This window comes from Numenius arquata, chromosome 2 (assembly GCF_964106895.1).
Source record: "Numenius arquata chromosome 2, bNumArq3.hap1.1, whole genome shotgun sequence".
In the NCBI taxonomy this organism is placed as follows: domain Eukaryota; kingdom Metazoa; phylum Chordata; class Aves; order Charadriiformes; family Scolopacidae; genus Numenius; species Numenius arquata.
This window is the reverse complement of record NC_133577.1, coordinates 90,773,923-90,797,128: the sequence shown is the minus strand read 5'-3', so window position 1 is coordinate 90,797,128 and position 23,206 is coordinate 90,773,923. Positions and strand designations below refer to the sequence as shown.

Here is a 23,206-nt window from a genome sequence, read left to right as displayed (position 1 = left end):
ACACACAATGACTTGCAGAGAGGAATGTGCCAGAGTATGCATTACAGAAAAAGAAAGCAGAAGGTCAGGATAATAGATTCAGGAGACTAACCACACACTTAGAACTTAAAACATTTCACAAGAAATTCAGTCTGGTAACACAAGCTAAAACCAGATTACTTAGGGATCAAATTCCTTCCTTGATTACTGTGACTAGAGAACCTCACTCACATCATGTTTGAGACAAGCATCACTAAAGCTGTTTCAAATAAGTTGCACAATTTTGTGGAACTCGGTCTTTACCTCCATGAAGTACACTGTCATAAAACTGAAGAGTGGCCACCTGTGTTACTGGGGTCAGGTCCCTGCAGCAGTACAACTGGTATTAATCCAGAACTACCTAGAGAACCAGTCCACATGGCTTCTAAACACTGCTGATTACAAAATACTTCCTCAGCATCAAAAGACAAAGTAAAACAAATTAAAACACCTCCCAAGAATACAGCAAGAAAGACCAAGACTCTCCAAGTGCAAGGGCTTGCAAGGTTTTAGACAGAATTCCCATGCGGAAGGAAAAAGCAAAAGCATTAACATTTTTCTAAGACATTAGATGCACTTACTCTACAGAGAAGGTAGCTGACTTCAGAAGCAATTTTTACTATTAATGTGGAATTGTTGAAAGACCAGGCTTGTTGGACAGCCTCAACAAGCCCACTAGAGGTTTCTGGTCTAGTGCTGAGACTGTAAGAAAAGTCTTATGGAAAGATGAAGTGAGGTAAAATAGCATGCCATGCTTCATAAATTGCTCTTACTGTGTCAAGATAATAAATTATTTAGCCATTCTTCAGCTTCTCTATTAAAAGGACAGATATAATGGAGGGAAACAGACGACTGCATGAATTACTTCCATGACTAATTCTGCCTAGGAGTATAGAGTAAAGGCAAAGCAAACAGGAGAAGAAAACAGAAATCATTATCAAAGATTAGTTATAACCTAACTACCCAGGAAACAGCATGCTTTGGAACCAGATAGATTGGCAGGATTTTACTGTCTGCATGCCAAATACCATTAGCAAAAAGAAATATTAACACTCTGAAAGTGCTAGCTGAAAGAAACGCAGGAGCTGGCATTTAAGCAGTGATCAGTATTCTACCAGTGGAGTTACAGCCTCCCCTGTGGTCAATAAATGCATCTGCTATAACCACCCAGTCTCGCGCACCCGCATGAACGAACAGGCTCTCATGATCTCCTTGGCAGACACCTGGCCAAAGGACCAAAGCCCATCTGAGGAAGAATTAAATACTTTGAAAAGGCTTTGAGTTCACTAGAGTGGGGCTATATCTTTCCTTCCACTGGACCACAGTAACCTGTCTTCCCCTGACAGCTGGTAAGAGGAGATCCATGCTGTATCTCCAGAGCTTTTTGCACGCTGACCACCAGTGAGCCAGAAGAGGGATAATGAGTCAGGAGCTCCAGACACTTCTTACCGCTTGGTCAAACAAAACATGCTGCTGCTGTTGTCAAATGAGCTAACCACCTGAAACAAATATTTTTTAAAGGCTGCAAGTTGTATGCAAGTTGTATAAGTCCCCAATAAACCACCTTTAACTTGTTAGCTGCCTTGGGTATACAGTCATGTCCAAGTCTTGTATTTTCCTGGTCATGGCTCCAAAGGCATCTTGTCCCTTCAGTAAGTACTAAGTGCTCTTTAGGACCTACTGCTTGAAAAAACCTATTTTTCACTCTCCACCTTCTCTCACACGCAAAAATAGTTACATTTGTATTTTCTCCCCAGATGCAGAGACCTATGAATTAAAATCCTAGCATGTCCTTTAGACATTTACTCCGGAGCTAAGAGCCTTTGGTACAAGCTCAGCACAGGCAAAAATGCCCTTATTCTCCCCCAAAATCAGCTTCACCTCCTCCTTTCTATTCACTGTGATCATTATTGGGAGACCTATAATTCTGTTTCCATTGTCAATCCACCTCCCCACATCTAAACTACTTCTGTTTCTCAGTCACATAAGACTGAATACATTTTCATCATATTGCAAACTGAATTAAAAACCGCCACTACTCTACTGGAAAGGAGGGGCAGACCCCATTTCTCTTCCCAGCTCAAGCTCTTTCTGGGCACACACTTCCACTGCTTACCCTTATTTGACAAGTTGACTCTTTTTTTTTAAAAAAAAAAAAAATAAAGAAAAAGAAAAGATGACAGCAAGAAGCTGTTAATTTAGGCCAAAGATTTACATTATTGTAAAATACCTCCTCAATCTTCATCACCCTAACATGCTTTTCTCAGATATTACTCATATTTTCAACCCATCTGCATCTCTTTAATGCTTTGAATAAAGACAAGAAAAATACTGAGGGCTGATGCAGCTGAGTTCATGAGCCAGGAAGCTTGTCTGCACAGGTCATTGTTACCCACATGAAATATACAAACCGGAGCTCCAAAATCTCAATGCATCATCTGCTGAGTTGCCATCCTTAAAGTATTAAATATAATATTGTCAACACAAGCACCACTGCTATTTGTTCCTCTTTCATTTTGGATGATGCTCTCATTGGCGCTATCTGCAAATTAGAGTCCTCGTTCAAATCCACAAAAATAAAAAAACTGCAAAATCTTTCTATAATCAGTGTTATGAATTTTCCATTCCTCTTCATGTGGATTTTCACTTCCACACACTCTTAAAAAATAAGACTGGAGATTTTCTCCTGAACAAATAAACACATATGTAAGTTACTAGCAAGTTAAAAACGATAAAAACATTTCATCATAAATACTTTGTAACATACACTCAAAGGCACACAAAGAACAACAGCAAAAACTCTCATTAAACAAACCCATAAACAGAAAATATGAATAGTGGTAAAAAAAGAAGTCAGACATTTTCCAACATCCCACTACAAAATTTTTAATATTACTATCTTAACTAGATTTCTCTCTTTACCAAGTACAGCTTGTTATTATTTAAGTATTTATGCTCTTTTAATAAAAAAAGTTTGAAATATGTAATCGTAAGCTAGAAAATATTGGAATCCCTTTCTGAGGAGGCTTCTGATTTTTTTTCATCAATTTTAAGTGATAACTATTTCTATATTAATGCACTTTATCAAATAAATAAAGCAGTATCCTGATGTAAGTCTGAGTTAACAAGATTTACAAGAATCCAATTTACCAGGGATAATTTGTGTAACAACATAAACAGCTTACATCAATGAGCAGAGTTTTGCCCTACAGCTTTTGAAGATGCAGTCTTGGACTCTGTATTCTCCATGTTCATTTTTTAACTGTAATAAAACAATTTTGTCAAAACTTTTTTGTCACGGGTAGGTATGTTTAAAAAAAGTAAAACCCTCAAAATCAGCTCAATAAAAGTTTAGTAGGTTGCTCATTAACGGTTAATAACATTTTCAACTATAGAATGCAAACAGAGAAAATGAGCTAAACTAAGATTGTACAATCTATGTGTAAACTGCTAGAATTAAAAGATGTTTTAGCAGTCCTAACACCTATATGTACTACACTTATAAAAATATAGTCTTGGTGACTTGGCAAGGCCACATTACCTCACTAGAGCCTAAAAATACACCATCCCACAAGTATAAGCAAAGCTTTACAGCAAAAGCTAGCTCCCCAAGCCCATTAAAGTTTCCATCAAAAGGCTTCTGAATTATTTCAGTCCAATTCTGACAACTGTAAATAAAATATTTAGCAAAAAACACAGTATGATCATTTAGTAAGTTCAAGGCACAGAGAAGTAGGAAGGTTTCGTTACCTATCAGATAAGGCAGAAGAAAACCAACAATGATCTGAACATACAACATACCAGAAGGCAACCTTCATATGCAATACACAGCATCGACAAGTTAGAGACAGGACTACCTTGGCAGATGTTATGAAAGGACAATTAAAGACTTCAAAAGTTAGAATTAAAGACTGTATGTGGGGGAAAAAAGAAAGATTTCCTTCAGGAAGTTTGATCTCGCAAACTGTTGCCAAATCTTTACCTCTGTTTGATCATTTCCCACCTTGATTCAAGAAAAAAAGTCATTCATTTGAGCGAGCTATTGAGTGGGAGTCTAGAAACTGCTTTCTTGAAGATCCAATGAAAAGAGGAAAACCAGTACAAGTTTTCAAGACAATGCAATGTGGAACTGCTCAAGGCCACTTTCACAATGAGTTCCTGAGTTACAATGCTGAGAAGCTCCATAATTGGAAAGCCTTCCTTTGCGCAGTTGAGCTTGGAGCTCCCATGAAAAACTGTGCTTCTGGCTTTCTAGAAATGGTGGTACTACACAGAAAGTGAAAGGTTGTCTAGTTAAGTCAACTTTGTACCTTTATTAAATCCTTCCTTGCACACTGTGGATGCAAAAAGCTAGTTTTTAGGTTTGTTTTGATGTCTCTTGAAACTCAACACATCCAAATATTACCACCTTTTGCCCTAGATGGCACTTGTATTTTTGGTATTCTCCAATTTAAAGTCACTGATGTTTGGAGGCTCAATAAACTTATTTCACATAACAAGTTGTAATTGCAGTATTGTGATCAGGATTGGCTTATTCTGACCCTTTAGTTAAGTAAACATGGGCAAGGCAGAAAATAATTTAATCTGCAATAATTAAAACTACAAGTTCATCTCTGGACCAATGCTATATACAGCTGAGTTAGCCTTTCAACACTAGAATTCTGAATTGGCTACATAAATTGCTAAACGTAATGAAAAAGCTTAATCCCCATCATCAGTTTTTCTAATAGATTTCTGTCAAACAACCTTGCTGAAGCTTTCTATGGAAGTGCATCTGACCTCCACACCTTTCAAGGCCAGTCTGTAGCCTAAAAGATAAGGTCAGCCTCAGACTAAAGGATAGCATGTCTTCAAGAACCTTAAAAAGATTATGTAAAAAAAGAAGGTGCAACTTCTCCCTGCAAACATTAGGCAGAACAATGACAGAGTAAATATACTTTTTCTGAACAATCACTAGACAATGCTGCCAGATCAAGATGTACTCTACGTTCATAAACCAGATCTATACTGGACTCCTAAAGGAAAATCCCCATCTCTGGCTCAGACAGCACACTAAGTTCTATCTCACAAGAGTGAAAGGAGCTAGGAAGGAAGAAACCATGTTTTAAATTCAGAAACCAGGTACAGGAAAACAGAAGCTTTCCGAGATCCAGAGCTATGGTCATATAAATTAAAACCCAGTACTTATATACAGGAGCACTTAAAATCGTGAAATACATACCACTTACAGCTTCGCAATGACATGTTACATGGTTCACCCTTCATTCCAAATAGGAAGCCAATGGCCCAAAAAGACATTCAATGTTTAGCTGTATTCCCTCATATTAAGACTCAAGTTCTCATCTACTTTTAATCATTTTTAACACTTGTAATTAGGATCTTACTTAAAACACAAGCAAAAGACACAGATTAAGCTTGTTCTAGTAGATTTTCCAAGAGATAAATGAGCCTCTCCCTTGACTGCTGCTGGCCAGCCAAAGTACGTGGCCAAAGTACGCTGGCCAGCACCACACACGTGGTGGTGGTGTTTCCCCACTAACACTAAAGCGCTGGTTGCTCCAAAGACTGCCTCTTCATACATTTCACTTCATTCCAACTCACTTATTTTTAACCACAAGCTCTATACAAAACTGGCTTTGTCACACAGGCTCCTTTATTCAGGCAGCAGGAAACATAACCTAGGTAATGGTGGCCAAATAACATCCAACAAAATCTAACTGTCCAGCCGCAAATGCCAAGTATCCATGTCACAGCTCCCCTTTATATACATTTAATCAGTTCTTTGTAGAGTGTATCATACATTTTTCTGTTTCAATTCTCTTTTATCCTGTGCCTAGCATGCTTTTGAATTTATTTACATTACCCATCTCCTAAGGATGCATTCAGGTGCCAGTGACTAAAAGTATCTCCATTTAGTTCATAGTGAATGACTTTAAATACTGTATGTAAACATTCCTTATATTTCCACATATTTTCATCATATAATACTATAGGTACACTGTAAAGACTTTTACAGTTGGATTTCAGTTAATTGGATTTAAGTTACAACAGTGAGCCTCAAGTATTCCATCACTTTAAACTCTGTTCTACTTCGTATTTTTCAGGCTTGCACAGCATACCTTCTTCCCTATGCAATAAGCTCATGTTTTCACCAGCACTGTAATTTCCGTGCAGGAGTAACTACCACAGAATAACTACCCAACTTCTAAATGTGGGTCAACCACCTCCATAAAAATCAAATCTACACTTCCTGAGTGGCAGATAGACTGGAAGTTAGTAAATAAAAAGTAGCCTATATTATACCTTTTCACTACTGAAACTGACTGCAAGCCAAATTCATCTGTTCATGAAACTACAGTCTCATTTCTACTAATGCTCCTGGAAGACTAAGTCAGTGATGACTGATGCTAAAAAAGACACAGATACCTTTAATGACCTTAAAATCACTTCTATAAGCCTAGAAATAATCAGAAGGGAAAAAAGCAAAAGACTTAATATCTGCAAGGAGTTTGACATAGCATAATCAAGTCTTAGTGCCTTTCAAGCCTGTTTTAATGACTTTCCTATGAGTGGAAGCCCTTGAAAAAGCATAACAGTTTGCCTTTAAAAATTAGTGGGAATAGCAACATTAAAAGGAAGACTTTATTATAATATTCAAATTTTTATGTAACTGCAACATTTACCTAATAAGGTGTACAACACAGTAGAGAAAATAACCAAAAAACATAATCAAAATTACAAACAAGTTATATATGTACATTCTACAGAAAATAATTCCAGACTAAACACAACACAAGCCAGAGAACATCAAGTGCGGTTCCAGTGAGATAACAGAGGCTTTTAGAAAATATATCAGAGCTACCTGTGTGTAGCACTGAAAATACTACCATAATAATTCTTAAAATACACTAAAAGACTACTAGATTCAACATGGTAACAACTACCTTTGATTTTAAAGTTTTTGACTTTTTACCTGAATAGTACCGAATGGGAAATTAGGTAAATGATTCAAGGCTACCTGAGAAATTGCCTTTATTGCTCTGTTGGACTAACATCATTCCTTTGACAAAGCAAACTATGGCATTTAGGGAAGCTCATACTAAAAAAAAAAAAAAACAAAAAAAACTCAGAAACACTACTCACAGCAAGAACTAAAGGAAGCACAGATGACTGGCATGGCTGCCAAGAGTAAAAGGAGAGAGAATATTAATGAAAAAAGCCTGAATTTTTCACTAAGTTCTCCACACACCATAACAAACATGTCTAATGATATTCTAAGCAATAGAAGAACACAAGCAGTTTCAAATGCAAATAAACACTAGGAAAGCAATTTTTTTTTTTTTTTTTTTTTTTTTTTTTACACAGACTATCAGTATGTCAGGTCTACTGGATGCAAAATGAAATTTGTCAATCAGACATGTCACATGGATCCATTCAGAGTTTGTTTTCAACAGATTTAGCAAGGCAGAGGGACAGGTTGAAAGCTGGCAAAAAGCAGTGCTGAGATATTATTTTCCCCTGGCCTAAAGAGAAGAATCTTTAGAAGCAATTGTTAAAAGATCTTTCCACAATGGTTCCAGGCTTAGGTGGTGCATCATAACACTTCTGTGTAAAGACACAGGACAAGGACAACAACTTAAATATGTGACCATCGGTTACAGGATAACACACAGATAACGATTTACCATCAGGTGGACTGTTCTCCCACACATCATAACATGCTTTAATAAACTAGTGCACCATGTAATGCATTTCATTCTCTGATTAACACATAAGGATACAAAGAATTACATACAATATTTCAATATGCTTTCTTCCTTACCTCTTTATTGTGAAAGACTACATTTTTGAACAGATAATTAATATCAACATTTAAGTTCTTTAAAATCTCTGAAAAAAAAAAAAAAAAGCTTTGTCTTACCATGGCTGTGGGCAGTTCCTGGGCTGAGAGAAGGTTGGAGTAACTCTTTGGTTGGAGTAAAATAGGCTTCTTTCCCCTGACGCTGGCTCATTTTTCCTGGAGTTAAAAGCTGTGATTCATCACTGTTTGTTACCACTGCTGAAATAGAAAATGGATGCTCATTCAACGATGTTATGTGCTTGTGCATAGATTTCTATTAACAACTTCACTGCTATGTATGAAACTGGTATTCAAAAGCTGTATTGCAAAATTTTTTATTCTTGAAAATGAGGATTTCAAACCAGAGATTTGCTTTGGACAGGAGAGCAGAAAGGAGCTGACAAGACTGGTATAGGACATGAGGCAGAAGGTGAAAACAAAAACTAGGAGGATGTAGGAAAGGCTGCTACTGAATACAGATACAGCACCAATCTGTTACCTAACTTCTGAAATCCTGCTTTCTTAGCCACTTGTGATTGTTTTTGGCTTAACTAGCCACAACACAGCCAACCCAGGAAACAGCTTCCCAGATCAAGCTGTACCACCATCCCAGAAAGCTAAGATGAATGTATGTACATACATCAGAAGAAACAAGTCTAGCTATTTGTAAGATCACCTGGTCAGCCATCCTGTTTATGGTGTCTGTACATTTCCTTAAGCTGCACACAACGAAACTGTACCTTTTTTGATAGTGGAAGAATGGCTGACTCAGTAACACCTGTCCTTTGGAAGTACTGACAAAAAGGGATCATAGGGGGAAATAAAAGCTGCTTACTGAAGAAGAGCCTGGAAGATTGGAACTTACAACGCAGCTCATTTTAAGAGGTTCCAAGCTTTCCTCAAAGTTTTAAAAGTTAAGCAGAAGATCGAGTTTAAAAGTAAGTTCCATTTTCTGGATGGAATCTGCAAAGTACAGAGGCCCCTCCTCATAGCTTTATTTCTACTATTATTACAGTAACAGGACCATTTTTTTCCCATCAAAGCCTAGCATAAACACAAGGCAGTATGAAGAATGCAAGGATGCCAGGATATCCACCTGTACTATTTTTCTACATCAGATAAACCATCTAAAGCTCTGCTCCAGATAAACTATACCCTATGCAGACTGCTGCTTAGGAAAAATATGTGAGGGGATGGACAACGGAGGTAAAGAGCTCGTTTTACCAGTTCTGAGTTCAAATCTGTCAGTATCAGAAGGCCAGTTAATTCAAAGTTGTAGTACCACCAAAGTGGCTTTTTATTTTCCTGCAGGTACAAGTAGGGGGAAAGAAGGGGTGTGGGGGAGTTGCTGAAGTTTTGAGAAGGGACTGCACAAATGGTCTGGTATCTGAACTGAAAAATAAAAGGGGAGCTAGAAAACAGCTGCTTCACAGGCTCACACAAAATGCATCTCTGCAAAGGCAGAGGGCATTTGTTTTAGAAACATTTAAGGTGCACTGAGGTAGCACCAACATTCAATCAACCAGCTGAAAGCAGCTCTCAAAGAGCCACTGGCCATTCAGCTCCATAGGAATAGGATTTCACCTCCCACAGGTGGCCCCAGCTAGCCCCCCACCATGGGCAGTGCTCTGGCCCCACAGGTGAGCACCTCACCTGCCATGCTGCCAGTCATGTCAGAAACCTGCTCTGCAGCAGGAATTGCATTAACAACCCTTCCTCGAATGACCTGGGCAGAAGATTCATTTCTGAACAAGCACCGTGCAGCACCACTAGCTTTTTTTTTTAAGCTTTAAGGTTTGGAAATTCCAAATTTTTTTTAAGCTGCTGAGACGCAATCATTTCTCAGGCAGTACTGGCCAGTAATGTGGAGTGTAAGCAAGCTCAGCATGCAAGTTTTACCAAAGCATGAACTTAACTCAGTGATGTTAACTCAGTAACACCCACAAGGTTACAAGCTTAAAGTTCACTATTGAATTCATGCTCCTTCGTTAGTCTGCACACTCAATTTGGGTCCTGCAAAGACTGCTAGCAGTGTCAAAAAAGCTCTTTTCCTAAAAAATGCAGTGTATGTATCACCTAACAGAATATCTTGTGGAAAGCACTTTGCATACCTGGGGATTCAAGGTGAACTTCTTAAATCAAGTGGGCTTTTGAAAAATTCAAGCTATAAAGCTAAAGGATGATTAGCAGGAGAGTTTTAAAATCTCCTTTTTATATAAAGCATTATAAAAGTACTAAACAAATGGAATTAAATCCTTTAAGATCATAAATATCTATCCAGTGTAGCAGCCACTAGGAAGAAGTTGTCCCCTCCTTCAAAATGCCTCACCCTGATGCTCAGACATTTGCTTTGGGATAAGGGGGAAGACAAGGCAAGGGAGAACATACCTGTTGCTTTGAGCAGGGGACAGTGAATAAGATTACAAAGAGGCTTTCATCTTTTTTTCTCTAAAAGACTAATGACCCGAATTTTACAGGTGCCTGTATAATCACAACTGTAAAATCAGCAGGGCTTTCAGGCAGTTAACAAGCTCTTTAAAAATATGCCTTAAACATCTTATGGCACAAGCTCTGGAACTTAAAAGACAGAGATGGTAACAAAAAAAGCTGTTACAATGAAAAGGAACAAGTACTTGGAGAGGAGAGAGGAGGAGGAAAAGTTACACTGGTAACAAACCTAGTTTTTAAGATGCCATTAGATCAAACACCTACCACTCGGAAGCAGATCTTTTTAAGAGATTAGATCTAATTTGTACATATAACTAAACAACTCAGCAATTTGTAGAGGTTCCATGGCTGCTCTTTATAGCTTCTGACGGACTGATTTTATAAACACTATAAAAATGTACCGCACATTTTTAAAATCATCCATTTACTGACAATGTTTGATGGTCTTACAGCTGATTTTGAACTCATTTGAAGCACGGAACAATTTATCCCGGAATTTCATTACATTCATGGAATAAAACCAACAGTGGTACTGAAAGAGGGAAATAGTCATTTACTCTAGTGACCTTACTCACTTGTCAAATAAAAATTAGCATGAACGACTAAATGCTGTTCCAAGTCAAACATGGTTTTTTATTTGCCCAAAGTACCAAACAGACTTACAGTTTTGGACTCGTGTGCCCCCAGGTACCAGAAAAAACACACTCAGTTTCTGACTAATCTACAAAGCACTCACACTTTCTTGTGAGTTCCATTGAGGATAACCAAAATAATATTATTTTTTTTTTTAAATGTTCATGGTGAATGCCTTAACTACAGAAATGATCAGAGGGCTGGAGCACCTCTCCTTGAAGAAAGTTGAGACAGTTGTGGTTGTTCAGCCTACAGAAAAGTAGTCTCTGGGTAGATATTATAGCAGCCTTTCAATATATAAGGTTTATAAGAAAGGTAGAGGAAGACTTTTTTTACTAAGGCCTGTAGTGACAGGACAAGGGGCAATGATTTTAAACTCAAAGAAGCTAGATTTAGATTAGACATAGGAAAGAAATTTTTTACAGTGAGGGTAGTGAGACACTGGAACAGGTTGTCCAGAGAAGCTGTGGATGCCCCATCTCTGGAAACGTTCGATGTCAGGCTGGATGGGGCTTTGAGCAACCTGATCTAGTGGAAGATGTCCCTCCTCACAACAGGGGGGTTGCACTAGATGATCTTTAAAGGTCCCCTCCAACCCAAACAATTTTATGACTCCAGTTCTTCTTAGGTTTCACATGCTATCTCCACAACTTGAAAGACAGATTTGGTAGGCATATGCTCAATGTGTCTAACGACATACATTAGCATTGCCAACCATTCCTTCCAAAGGCCTCAAAGTAGCAATTTATTTTCAGACTTTTACTCCAATTTCAGAGCACTCATCCAAGAGAAAGATCTCTGTTCATCCCCTCCTTTACCTGAGTGAGTTTAAATCCATACTATCTCCTTGAATATGAGCAGAGGACTATTTTAGAGAAGAAACATCACTTAGTAAATATCAAAGCCTCCTTGCAACTCTTTGGAGGGTACATTTCAATACCAAGAGAACTATTAGAGTTGATAATACATACTTTCTTCAGTTTCCTCACACTGGCCATCAAATTACTAATATATAGTTTGTCAGTAAGATTCACGCATCAGAAGAAACACAAATTGGGGTCTTTACAGCCACTTTATTTCATCAGATAAAGCTACAAAAAAAAAAAAATCTGAAGTGGCAGAATCCCAGTACTTCTGTTTCTATAATGAACATGTGAAAGTGCCCGCACTCTTGAAAATAGCACAAGGACATCAGATATAGGAAATGGTTTATTATATTCAATTCTGCGTTATTTTTGATGTCTATAATAAGCGATATCAGATGAAACTATGGCTTCTGCACAGATTTCTCAACCAAAAAACACATTTGTGCCTGCATCTTTCCCTTCCCCCACATGCAAACTCTTAATCCCAGGCGAAATTATTCTGCCAATCATAGGATCATAGTAATGCCCATAAACCAATGGCCCTAACAAGTCTTTGCTGCATGCATGCACAAACACATACACACAGAAGTTTTCCCTACCACCACACCAGGTCCAATCCTTATTTGAGAATTACAGTACATAAACCTGTTCAATTCAATAAATTTACATCTTCAGCTATTAAGTGAACTATATAGCACTATAAACAGACAAGCTCAAACATTGTTTCTGAACTGTTATTTTCATGTCTTGTCAACGCTCCAATAAAATATGAAGGTTTCGTTTCAAACTGATAAATATATTTTTTTCCTCTTTCAGGTAAGTAATTTAAAAGATTTTTTTTTTCTAGCCATGACTGGGAGAAGTGAAGAATAAAGCTTTTCCCACTAAAAACAAACAAACAAAAAGGTTAATGCAAGGAAACGTTTAGATAAGTAGTATGACAGGTAAAATGCTTTTCCAACAGAAAATTTTCATTGTACTTCAGCTTCTTAATCACAGAAGAAAACCTAGTATTCACCCCAACAGTCTATATGCAAAGATATATGCTTTTATGAACATATGTGCAAACATACTGTAGGAGAGGGGAGTCACTTACTTGATGTTCCATGAGAGTCTCTGTTATCACCATGATGCTGTGTACACATACAATTGAAGAACGAAGAACAGCACACAAAAAAATCCAGGCCAGGAAGAAGGAAGTGCACAAAAGCAGCAGCAGCGGGAAAGAAGAAGGACAATGAAAACAGTGTTAGTTCATGACTAAAATACAACATGCACCTCAAGACCTCAAGAGACTTAGTTTCGAAAAGTTGAAGCAACAAAACTGACAAATATGCTTATAGAGCAGCCACTATTAGAAGCCATCGTTGTATATGGTTAGTAAACAACAACTGCCCCAACTGCTAAGTCTGAGTGGAATCTCTCCATCAGCAATTTAGTGCTCATATTACTTGAAACGCTATACATTTTAAGAAATTTTTAGCTGGAATGTTTTCAGAAGACAAGCTCTGAAGCTGAAATAACACAATATTTGTTTCCAAAACTGCTCTGCTTTCAAACAGGTGTTTTGGAAAGACAAAAACTTTTAAGCAATCAGTAATGTGCAAGCACCCACTAATGCCAGATATAAGCCTAACTGCTTTTGCACACATACACGAACTTAGAAGCCACAGATTCAGTTCATCTACAAATACAGGTAACATTTTAAATTGCTTAGGATGCAAGACAAGCGCTGCAGTTTTAAATTTAAGAGGACATTTTATATCAAAGTATTTCCAAAGAATCAAATCGTATAAAAAATGACGTCTACCCCACTGAATGCATCAAATATAGGCACTACAGAAAAGTAATTACATAGTAACAGCCTGTACTCCTTCCTGATGTTTAATCTGGAATCTTTTATAAATCATTGCTACCTAAGGCCACAATTGGGGCTAAGATCCCACTGTCCTCAGCCATGTACTGATGTAAAGTTAAGTTCCACCTATGTCTTAAATGACATAGCCTTTAAAACCTACGAATAACAGAAAAGGAGGAGAAAAGAAACAAACCGATTAGCACGAACATTTGCTCCTTAAAAAAAAAATAAAAAAAAATCCAAACATGCTGTATCTTCTATATCCCAAACAAAAAGCTTCTGCTTCATAAAGGAGAGAAATCTCTACCCTGCTTTAAAGGGGATCCAATCTTGCCTCTCTGTTATCAGGATTAAACAGCAGGAAACGTGAAAAAGAAAAATAAAAACCATAGGAAGCAGGAGTCTTGTCTTACACTCCTAATCTCAAAACACAGATTTTTATCCCTCACATGCCTAGGGGTGTTAAATTGAAACTGCTACGTGTAAATGTGAAGTACTTCAATGAGAATGCTACAATTGCAGTATACATCATTGGAAAGGTGAGAGAACCCTTCCTTCATAATTTTGAATTTTCTGGAAAAGGACTTGATTAAACAAGAAGAGCTGAAATAAAATTTAAGTGCACTTGGCAAAAAACCTCCTATTCCTGTGAGAGACTAAATTTATGTCGAAGAGTGAAACACTGCTACGGGAACCCATGAACTTACCAGACAAGTTTAGGTAGTAGTACATGAAATGCATTCAAGAATTCAACGGTTTTCTAGGTAAAGTGTTTCATTTTAATGTACGGGTAACATACTGCAGACTAGGAAATAATTTACGTTCTGACTAAACTGTATTACCCTACACTGGTTTTAAATTGAAGACAATAGTGACTGACAAGCGAGCCAGATAAAGGAGTCTGCCGAAACCGTACAGAGATCCAACAACCGGCTGAAGGACTGGGAACGCCACTATTCAGCACTGGTCTGCTTTATTTCACACTAAGAGTTGGGAAGCAAGAGAAGAGAACTGGAAAAATAAATTGTTAACAGACATACAGGATCAGCAGTTTCTGAGACTCAGACAGCATGTTCGCTCGCAGTGCATACTTACAGGTCGAAGAAACAGTGAAAAAGCACGGCAGCAGGTCCTGTCTCACTGCCTGCCTCTCAAGCAGCCCTGACCGAGATACAACATGACACCACAGAGCAGGGCAACCCGTCACCCGAGATGATGCAGGGGCTTTTTATGTAAATATTTTAGCACTGCATGGTTAATCCTATGAACTGGTACAAACAGCTCCTACGCCAGAGGCTGAAACACAAGCCTGTCTAACTCTGTCCCTGATCTTCTCCAACAGACATTCTGTTTACACACCAAACTGCCTCCGTTGCCGGTCAACCTCCCTCTTCATTAGAGCTATTTGGGCCTGTGTATTTACCTAAAACCTGCAGAATATGTATTTCTAAATCTTGATGCAAGATGTTAAGGGACTGAAATGAGACTATTTCAGACAAAAAGACCTCTTCATTTTCCAATAACCTATTGCACCTCTATCATCTGCAATTCATATCACTGCAGATCGGGGATTTAAACCCCTAAGGGAACAAAACGTGACAGTTTTACTACTTCAGTGTTTTCTCGGAAAAGAATGCCCTCAGGGCATTCCTGCTCATCACATCCCACAATTTTTATTCTAAATACACAAAATTAAGAGAAACACACACTTATTTCCAGAGACACAGCCTGCACTTATTTTCACGTTTATTTAGTTGAAGACTTTGATTACAGATTACAGAACAAGTCCTTCAACAAGGGAGGTTCTCAACACTACACCATTGGTTTAGCTTTTGCTGAGGCACGTTTAGTTAAAAGTGTTGCTAGCCAAACATACAAAACCCAGCCCTCCTCCCAGTCAAGTTTTAGATTAAGACTAAGGAATAAAACCAGCAATATAAATGATCACATAAGTCAGCAATCACAATTCCATTTTCATAAAAAAAGTAGCTCTATGCTTCAGAAGAGTTTTATTTTTAGACATTCATTTCTCAGAAATAAAGCTTATAACAACTGCTACTAAACCTAAAATTATATCTGCCAACTTGTCCTATAAAACAAAATCATTTCCCTGTTGAAGATTAGGGTAAAAGCAAAAACACATCATGCCAACATGTCTGAATCTCATGCTATAAAAAATAAGTTTTTTCAAAATACTTACTAGATGTACATCTAAAATGACAGTTAAATTCTTAATAGTTTAAATGTTTTAAAGACAAGTTATAGTTTTCACCCTGCTGAAAACAGACTGTTCCTGAAGGCAGTCTAATATGTATAAATCACTAAGATTAATCATTTTACATTTAAATGCAGGACCACTGACCCAACCTGCAAAGCTCATCAGTAAAAGAGACCTCTATTCTGTGCTTCAAGGAAAAAAAGTACCTACTGAGGTATTCAAATAGCAAGGACTGACTCTACAAGTTATATCAAAGGCAACGCAGTTATGAAATACATGTTTTGGTAAAAATTAAAGCTGATTAGAAAAGTTTCTAAAAAAATAATTTAGAAAAAGAATGTTTTACACCAAACATTCCCATGTAAAGTTCTGAGTTCTGGGCCAGTGAGGCTTGTTTAAAATAAATTATTATTTTATAGAAAAATAGGCAAACACTCTTCTCAAACAAGAACTCAAAACAAAGTGTCTAGTATTTTTGCATTGATTTAATGGTGCCAGACTACAAAAATAGTTTGCTGAACTGTCTTAACATTTGCATTCAGATACGGTAATATCAACCTAATTATTAGACAGGAAAAGCATTTCACGTAAGACTTTTCTCCCTAGACTGATTCTGGAAAGAAAAGCCCACAATATTGAGTTCTGTAATCTCCTCTGTTTTCCTTTTACGCACAAGCCAAAAAACACACTAGAAAGCCCTCTTTCGAGGTGTCAGCTTTTTCAGGTACCTTCTAGAAACCCCCCAAAGGACTTCAACCATGTAGCAAAATGTTAATCAGTATTCTTCACGCATGTTTGCAACTCATGCATTTCATGAATTTTAATCAGACAAATGGAATCTAATAAATAAATAAATAAATAAATAAGGTTTCAACTAAAGTCTGGAATACAGAAAAATCTCAAACATTACTCTTCAAAAAATTTAAAATCCTGGGAAGTGTCAGGATTTGCATACACTCAAGATCTTCAAAATTACTGGGTCCCATTTCTCTCAAAATACATGCTTTTTTTTTTTTAAATATTTCATTTTCAGTTTTTTACTACGGTATACACCAGACCAAGTATATTAGACTCACAGATAAGCTTCCAAAAATGCTTTTAACAGCTGTGGTGCAACACATAAAACTTCACATTGTAACTGCAATTAAGATAGACAATTACTCCACTAAATGGTATTTTGGTAAGGTATGCATAAAGTAGCAAATAACAGTATATCATCAGTTAAAAAAAAATTATTCTGAGATGACACTTCAGGTGCCTAAGCACATAGGATAAAAGGCAAATCAATCCTTACACTTCACGTTCTTTTGAAGCAGACTTGGTAAATCATATAGATCCTCATTTCAAGACGCCTTCTTAAAATCATGCTATTTTGAAGGCACATCACAACAAGAAAACTAGCACATTTCAAGTTACTTCAAAGTTTTTTGTAAACTGGCACTTTTTTTTTTTCCATTTTAGGAAACAAGAGCACAGCAACTCAACTGGCAGGATTATTATTATTTTTTTAATATCCTATTGCACAGCAAACAGATAATACTCATAGCATGTTGTGCCTGGGATATAGATGCATTGGCCCTTCAACAAATCAATGAACTTGTTTATTACAGAAAAAAAACCAAGGATTTTCTTAATACACTGCAAAATAGCTTGTCTCCAAATTATCACTTAAGATAAAAGCAGTAATAAAATACTTGGATCAAATTAATAGTTCTATGTAGCAGTTGAATCATCACAAATAAAGATTGTCACTAATAAGGTGTTAAACTTGAGCTTCACCACAGTTACAGAAAAGATATCCTATTTTGCCTTTGGGAGGCAGTACTTTGTATCAGAAAGCAGCTTTGAAAACTAAAAAGCGTTTCCCGCTTCAGCTATTAGAGTGCTTCCGCATAACACAAAAAATTAAATGGGAAAAATTAAATTCTTAAATAATTTCAGCATTATGATGATGATTAAGTGTCATAATATCCACTAGCCTTTCCCGTTTTTCAATTGTGCTTAGAAAGAAAAAGCTGGTATTTTCACTACTTCAGAAATTTTATTATCAGCACAGATGATCAACTCTCACACCTGAAATTACTTTGATAATATATAATTATCACTCCTCCTGCCTTTTCTGCTCCTCTTTCCACCATTATTTTTTCTTTTGTACGTAGTTACTGACTAGTATAGTGCCAATTAATAAGACTGAGAGGAATACCATTTTCTTTTGGGACTCAGAGACACCAAGGATCAAATCCAAGAACCAAATATTTCTTGACATCCAACCTTCTTGCCATGAGAAGCTAGCAAATGATGGGCAATACTACACGATATTCCAAATGCCTTCACGAGAAAAGTATCAATTCAAAGCAAACTAGAACAGATTCAAGCCATTTAATCCTCTCCCTGCAAAGGCACCTTCACATTCATTTGATTATATGAAGCCACATTTAAGTTACTCACTGAACTTTTATCAAGTTCCCCGTCAACCGGTATGGTCTCCATGCTGAAAGGGCAGGCTGTCTGTCTCTGTCAGTTAGAGTCCTTCCATCCTGCTACTTGAGTTCCTGGATAGGGAAAGAAAAATATAATAATTCACTTTCAATGGTTGAAATCTGTTAAAAAGCTACACTCCCTCCTCTACATTCTAAGAAGGCAAATGGCTTCCTATTGTAAACTGTGTATGGTATGGTTCCTTGCAAAACATGTACATTACCCATAAAAGGATAGTTTCAAATAAAATGGCCAAAACAAAAGCTACTCACAGAGGAAAGCATTTGCTTTTAAGCATGCTTGCATCAAATAAGGAAGAGTTACGCTAGAAGAACATGAGCAAAAGAGGAAAAAAAAAAAAAAAAAGAACAAAGAAACTCACAGGTTTTGCCCTGTATTTCCCCTTGTTTCAGAGACCCCGGCAGCACACCATTCTCACCCCGCAGGCATGCATTCACAGGCTGTTTGGGTACGTACAAGCAATTTTGGAGCAGTCAGAGTTTAGGGCTTCCCAGCATAACTCCAGAAACAACCACATTTTGCTTTGTGGAATTAAGACGCACAAATTAAATAATTTGTGCAGAGCAGCACCCTCTGTGGCAGAGTGGGCACTCAGCTGGCTGTCCAGCACACACAGACAGAAAGCATTCCTTCATTCTCTAGACATTTCCTATTTACTTTTTTTGCTAAAGAATGAAAGCTGCAATAAACCTTAGTATTCACACCACATCTGAAGTCACCAGTAGGACAAGACAACAGTCTGGAATCAAGCAAAATTCAGTGGAGAAAACGTGCCTTAAGCATTCATAGAATGGTTCAAGTTGGAATCATTTAGTGGGCTTCAGGAGGGAAGAAGATCAGAATGGGATGTCTACAGAGATGCCCATCAACAGCCCACTGTTCTGCTTCTCTCTCCAAAGCTCCCATCAACAAAAGATACGGGTGGATGCATGTAAGCTGTACAGGCTGTAAGCTGGCCTGTTCCAAACAGTAAAGCCAGCATCTCACAGGTAGAAAACCCCACAGTCCCACCCTCCACAAAGTCAAGCTCACTGCCCTTCCCTCCCACTAGAGCAAGTGTTTGATCACAGAATTAGTCCAAGGATAACTTTCTTTTTTTTCTTTCTTTCGTCTTGGGTGGAGTAAAGGGACAGGAAGCAGCTAAATTACAAATCAGATTGCTAAACCAACACTTGTGCAAGAGCAGGGGTAGTATGGAGGTGGTGACTTTTTTTTAAGCTACAGTGTCAGGATACTGTGCTTACGGTATACATCAAACTATGGCTTCATCTCAAGCTTTAGCAGAAACTGATTAATTGAAGACTGAGGCTGATTGCAGGGGGAGAGGTGGGAGGAGGCATCACAGCCCCTCCAGGGAGCCTGAGGAGTATCCCAGGTGCAGAAGGGAGAGTAAAGGACCAGGAGGGCACACAACAAGATCTCAGGAAATACACACTCATGAAAAGAAATCTCACTATGAAGAACAACCATTTGCTTTCAATATTTTTATCATTATATTTTTTGTTCTCAAATTGTGTAAAGCACATCACAATTAAAAATCCCTTAATACATACAGAACTAACGCATTTATCGCAAGTTACTGTAACATATGCCACTAAAACACAAATGGAAACATTAATAAAACGTTTAACAAAAAGACTAAAGAAACTGCAAAGTTTATAGTTCCCTATGACAGTTCAAAGAGCTGATGAGGATCTTACTCAAGTACCTGAGTAATTATCGAGGTAGCATGCACCTGGCAAGTGTAAGCCTAGATGTTTTCATGTAAATTAGAAACAGTAGACATCTGAAGGGAGACGACTACAAGTGATTAATTTGCATTAATAAAATGAAAGATGGCATTACCACAGAAAGAGGAATTCACCCCAGCAGCTCTGTTTCCCAGGGCAGCAGGCACTGCAATGCACACCTTCCACACACCAGCACGGCAATGCAGAATTGGGCAATGTCTCTTGGAGACCACTCCTTGTCATCTCTCCCACATGCATCCATCTGAGGTTCTATTATTAGCAGGCAATTCAGCAACACCAGGCTGCATACATATTCAATTTATGGAAACACTAAACTCTCTTAAACAAGATGAAAAATGAGTGGCATTGCAAACAGATGTATACACTGATATTTAAAGCAGTTAGCAAGTATTTTTAGTTACACAAACTTGCAACCGCACTCAGTTATCCAAATAAACAGATCTTTCCTGACACAGGAACATTCACCCTAAACCGGTTTTAAACCCATCCCTATTTTTAACAGACATTTTTTTAACTCTTAATTTGTATTGTCAACACTCCTGGTGTATCCTGCTCCTCTGTTTGTTCATGTGACCACAGCCACTATATCCTTCCTCACCTCAGTCTCAAGAGCAGTGTCATCTGACAGGTATCCTAATGTCTAATACTTAGCATTTGTGGTCATCCACGGTTCCCAGGAAACTCATAATCCAGCAGGGTACCGAAGCCTGCAGAGAAATTATCTAGGACAGGGAGGGAGAAAATTCAGCCTGCTCATGTTTGAGCAGACATGCAGAGTAAAGCAGGTGCAGAAATGGTTAAGGACTACCTTCCCCCACATGGTTTAGCTTATGAGTAGACAGCCAGCTTGGCTTATTTTTCTTGGCAAAACAAAGGCTGAAAGTGAACAATATTGCTTCTGAACTATGCCAAAATAAATACCAAGGAAGGAAAAGGGATCTCTCAGCAAAAAGATATTGCCAAAAAGCCAAGTAAGTATGAACTTGGAGAACAGATTTATTTTGAAAATTACAGAATGCTTCCAGCCATCTGAGCTCCAAGGCTTTGAAACAACTTTCCAATCAATGTACGGAAGGGGAATTTATCTATTTAACTGTAAATGCAGCCAGGTTATTAAGAGGGGTGCTTCCATGAGTAAGCAAGCTCTTTTCTATTTCAGCTAGAACAGACTAGAAGACACAACCCCAAATTTAAATCATCATCTAGTTAGCTTTTGGGGGACATTTATGACATGCCTTTGCTGCTCTCTTCACATTTACAAGTGTTTGCCATTTGGTTGTCTGCCTCATTGGTTGGTTTGTGGCTTTAATTCACAGATGTTTCTTCTTCACAATCACAACTCTTAAGCACTTAAATATCCAGAAGGGCACATGCAAACTGAAATAATTTGAAAAGAATTATATGATGGCATCCCAGCTAATCACCTATGTTTCTTTTATAGACAATGGACACAAACAAGCACTCAGAGTATTGCTCATTTTAAGGCAGCTGTACCAATTGGACAAATCATGCCATAAAATAAGCTATTTCTCTCCACTGTGAAGAGGATCTACCTCAGAAGCACATATTTAAAGCAGAAGGGGAATGTACCCCACCTATCACATGATCAAGAACCCGTCATGTTAATCTGTACTTCATCTTAATTTGTTTTAACAGAATTCTTCAGGCATTGGTAATTTTTGTAACAGTCTGGTTTTCAGTTAGCTGCACCTTAAGAATAGGAGCAATATGGAAGCAATTACAGCACACATCAATGAAAGCTACGACTGCGTGAACAGGATTTTATCTAACTATCTATACATACAGATACTCAAAGGTCTTAAACATCTTCCTACCTCTTCCTAACTCTCACCCTTTGAATAAAGATATCCCAAAAGCCACCGAAATATGCCTCGGGTCCTGCACATGGGTCACAACCACCCCATGCAACACTACAGGCTTGGGGAAGAGTGCATGGAAAACTACCCCACAGAAAAGGACCTGGGGGTGTTGTTTGACAGTCAGCTGAATATGAGCCACCAGTTTGCCCAGGTGGCCAAGAAGGCCAACAGCATCCTGGCCTGTATCAGGAATAGTGTGGCCAGCAGGACTAGCAAAGCAATCATCCCCCTGTACTCAGCACTGGTGAGGCCCCACCTCGAATATTGTGTTCAGTTTTGGGCCCCTCACTACAAGAATGACATTGCGGTGCTGGAGCGTGTCCAGAGGAAGGCAAGAAAACTGGTGAAGGGTCTGGAGAACAAGTCTGATGAGTAGTGGCTGAGGGAGCCAGGGTTGTTTAGTCTGGAGAAAAGGAGGCTGAGGGGAGACCTTATTGCTTTCTACAACTACCTGAAAGGAGGTTGTAGTGAGGTGGGGAGTTGGTCTCATCTCCCAAGTACCAAGTGATAGGACAAGAGGAAACAGCCTCAAGTTGCACCAGGGGAGGTTTAGGGTGGATATTAGGAAAAATTCCTTCACCAAAAGGTTTGTCAAGCATTGGAACAGGCTGCCCAGGGAAGTAGTTGAGTCACCATCCCTGGAGGTATTTAAAAGACATGTAGATGTAGTGCTTAAGACATGGTTCAGTGGTGGTTTTGGTAGTGTTAGATTAATGGTTAGACTCAATTATCTTAACCTAAATGACTCCATGATTCTATAATGTTACATATGATTTCTATAATGTATAGTTACACAGGCCACAGAGCAAAAGCAGTGGAAGCCAGAGGCCTCGGCTGTGTCAGAAGTCTCTGTGAAGGCACTCCTTCATTCACACCTTTACAGGGAAGTGGATTTGGCAGTGTTCTGTATTGACTTATACATTCCGTATGTTAACCAGATTATATCAGTGTTTATTGTACAGATATGTTGATTTAACCAAATAAAGGGGTTATTAGGAAAGAAAAGCCCTTTTTCCTCCAGCGTAAGAATGGCTCCTCAGCAAATATGTAACTTGTTCCAGGCACATTAGAGAGTTTAAACCTGACTCCATGCAGCAATACCCTATTGGAGTTATGTTTCCAACATTGAAACTGTAACTCAATTTATAAAAAGATTCCTCTTCTTCCCCTTCTCCCACGAAAGATCAACTTTTGT

At 38.1% G+C, this 23,206-nt stretch overlaps 1 protein-coding gene across 1 annotated transcript in view; it reads right to left on the bottom strand.

The window, feature by feature from the left end:
- Window positions 1–12,932, bottom strand: part of OSBPL8 (oxysterol binding protein like 8) — a 60,098-nt gene extending 47,166 nt beyond the window's left edge. The window contains exons 1-2 of the mRNA XM_074144598.1: window positions 12,902–12,932; window positions 7,940–8,077 (exon numbers count right to left, since the gene is read on the bottom strand). Coding sequence (XP_074000699.1) covers window positions 7,940–8,030 — 91 coding nt within the window. The 5' untranslated portion in view covers window positions 8,031–8,077; window positions 12,902–12,932. The remainder of the gene's footprint in view (window positions 1–7,939; window positions 8,078–12,901) is intronic.
- Between the last annotated feature and the right edge of the window lie 10,274 nt (window positions 12,933–23,206).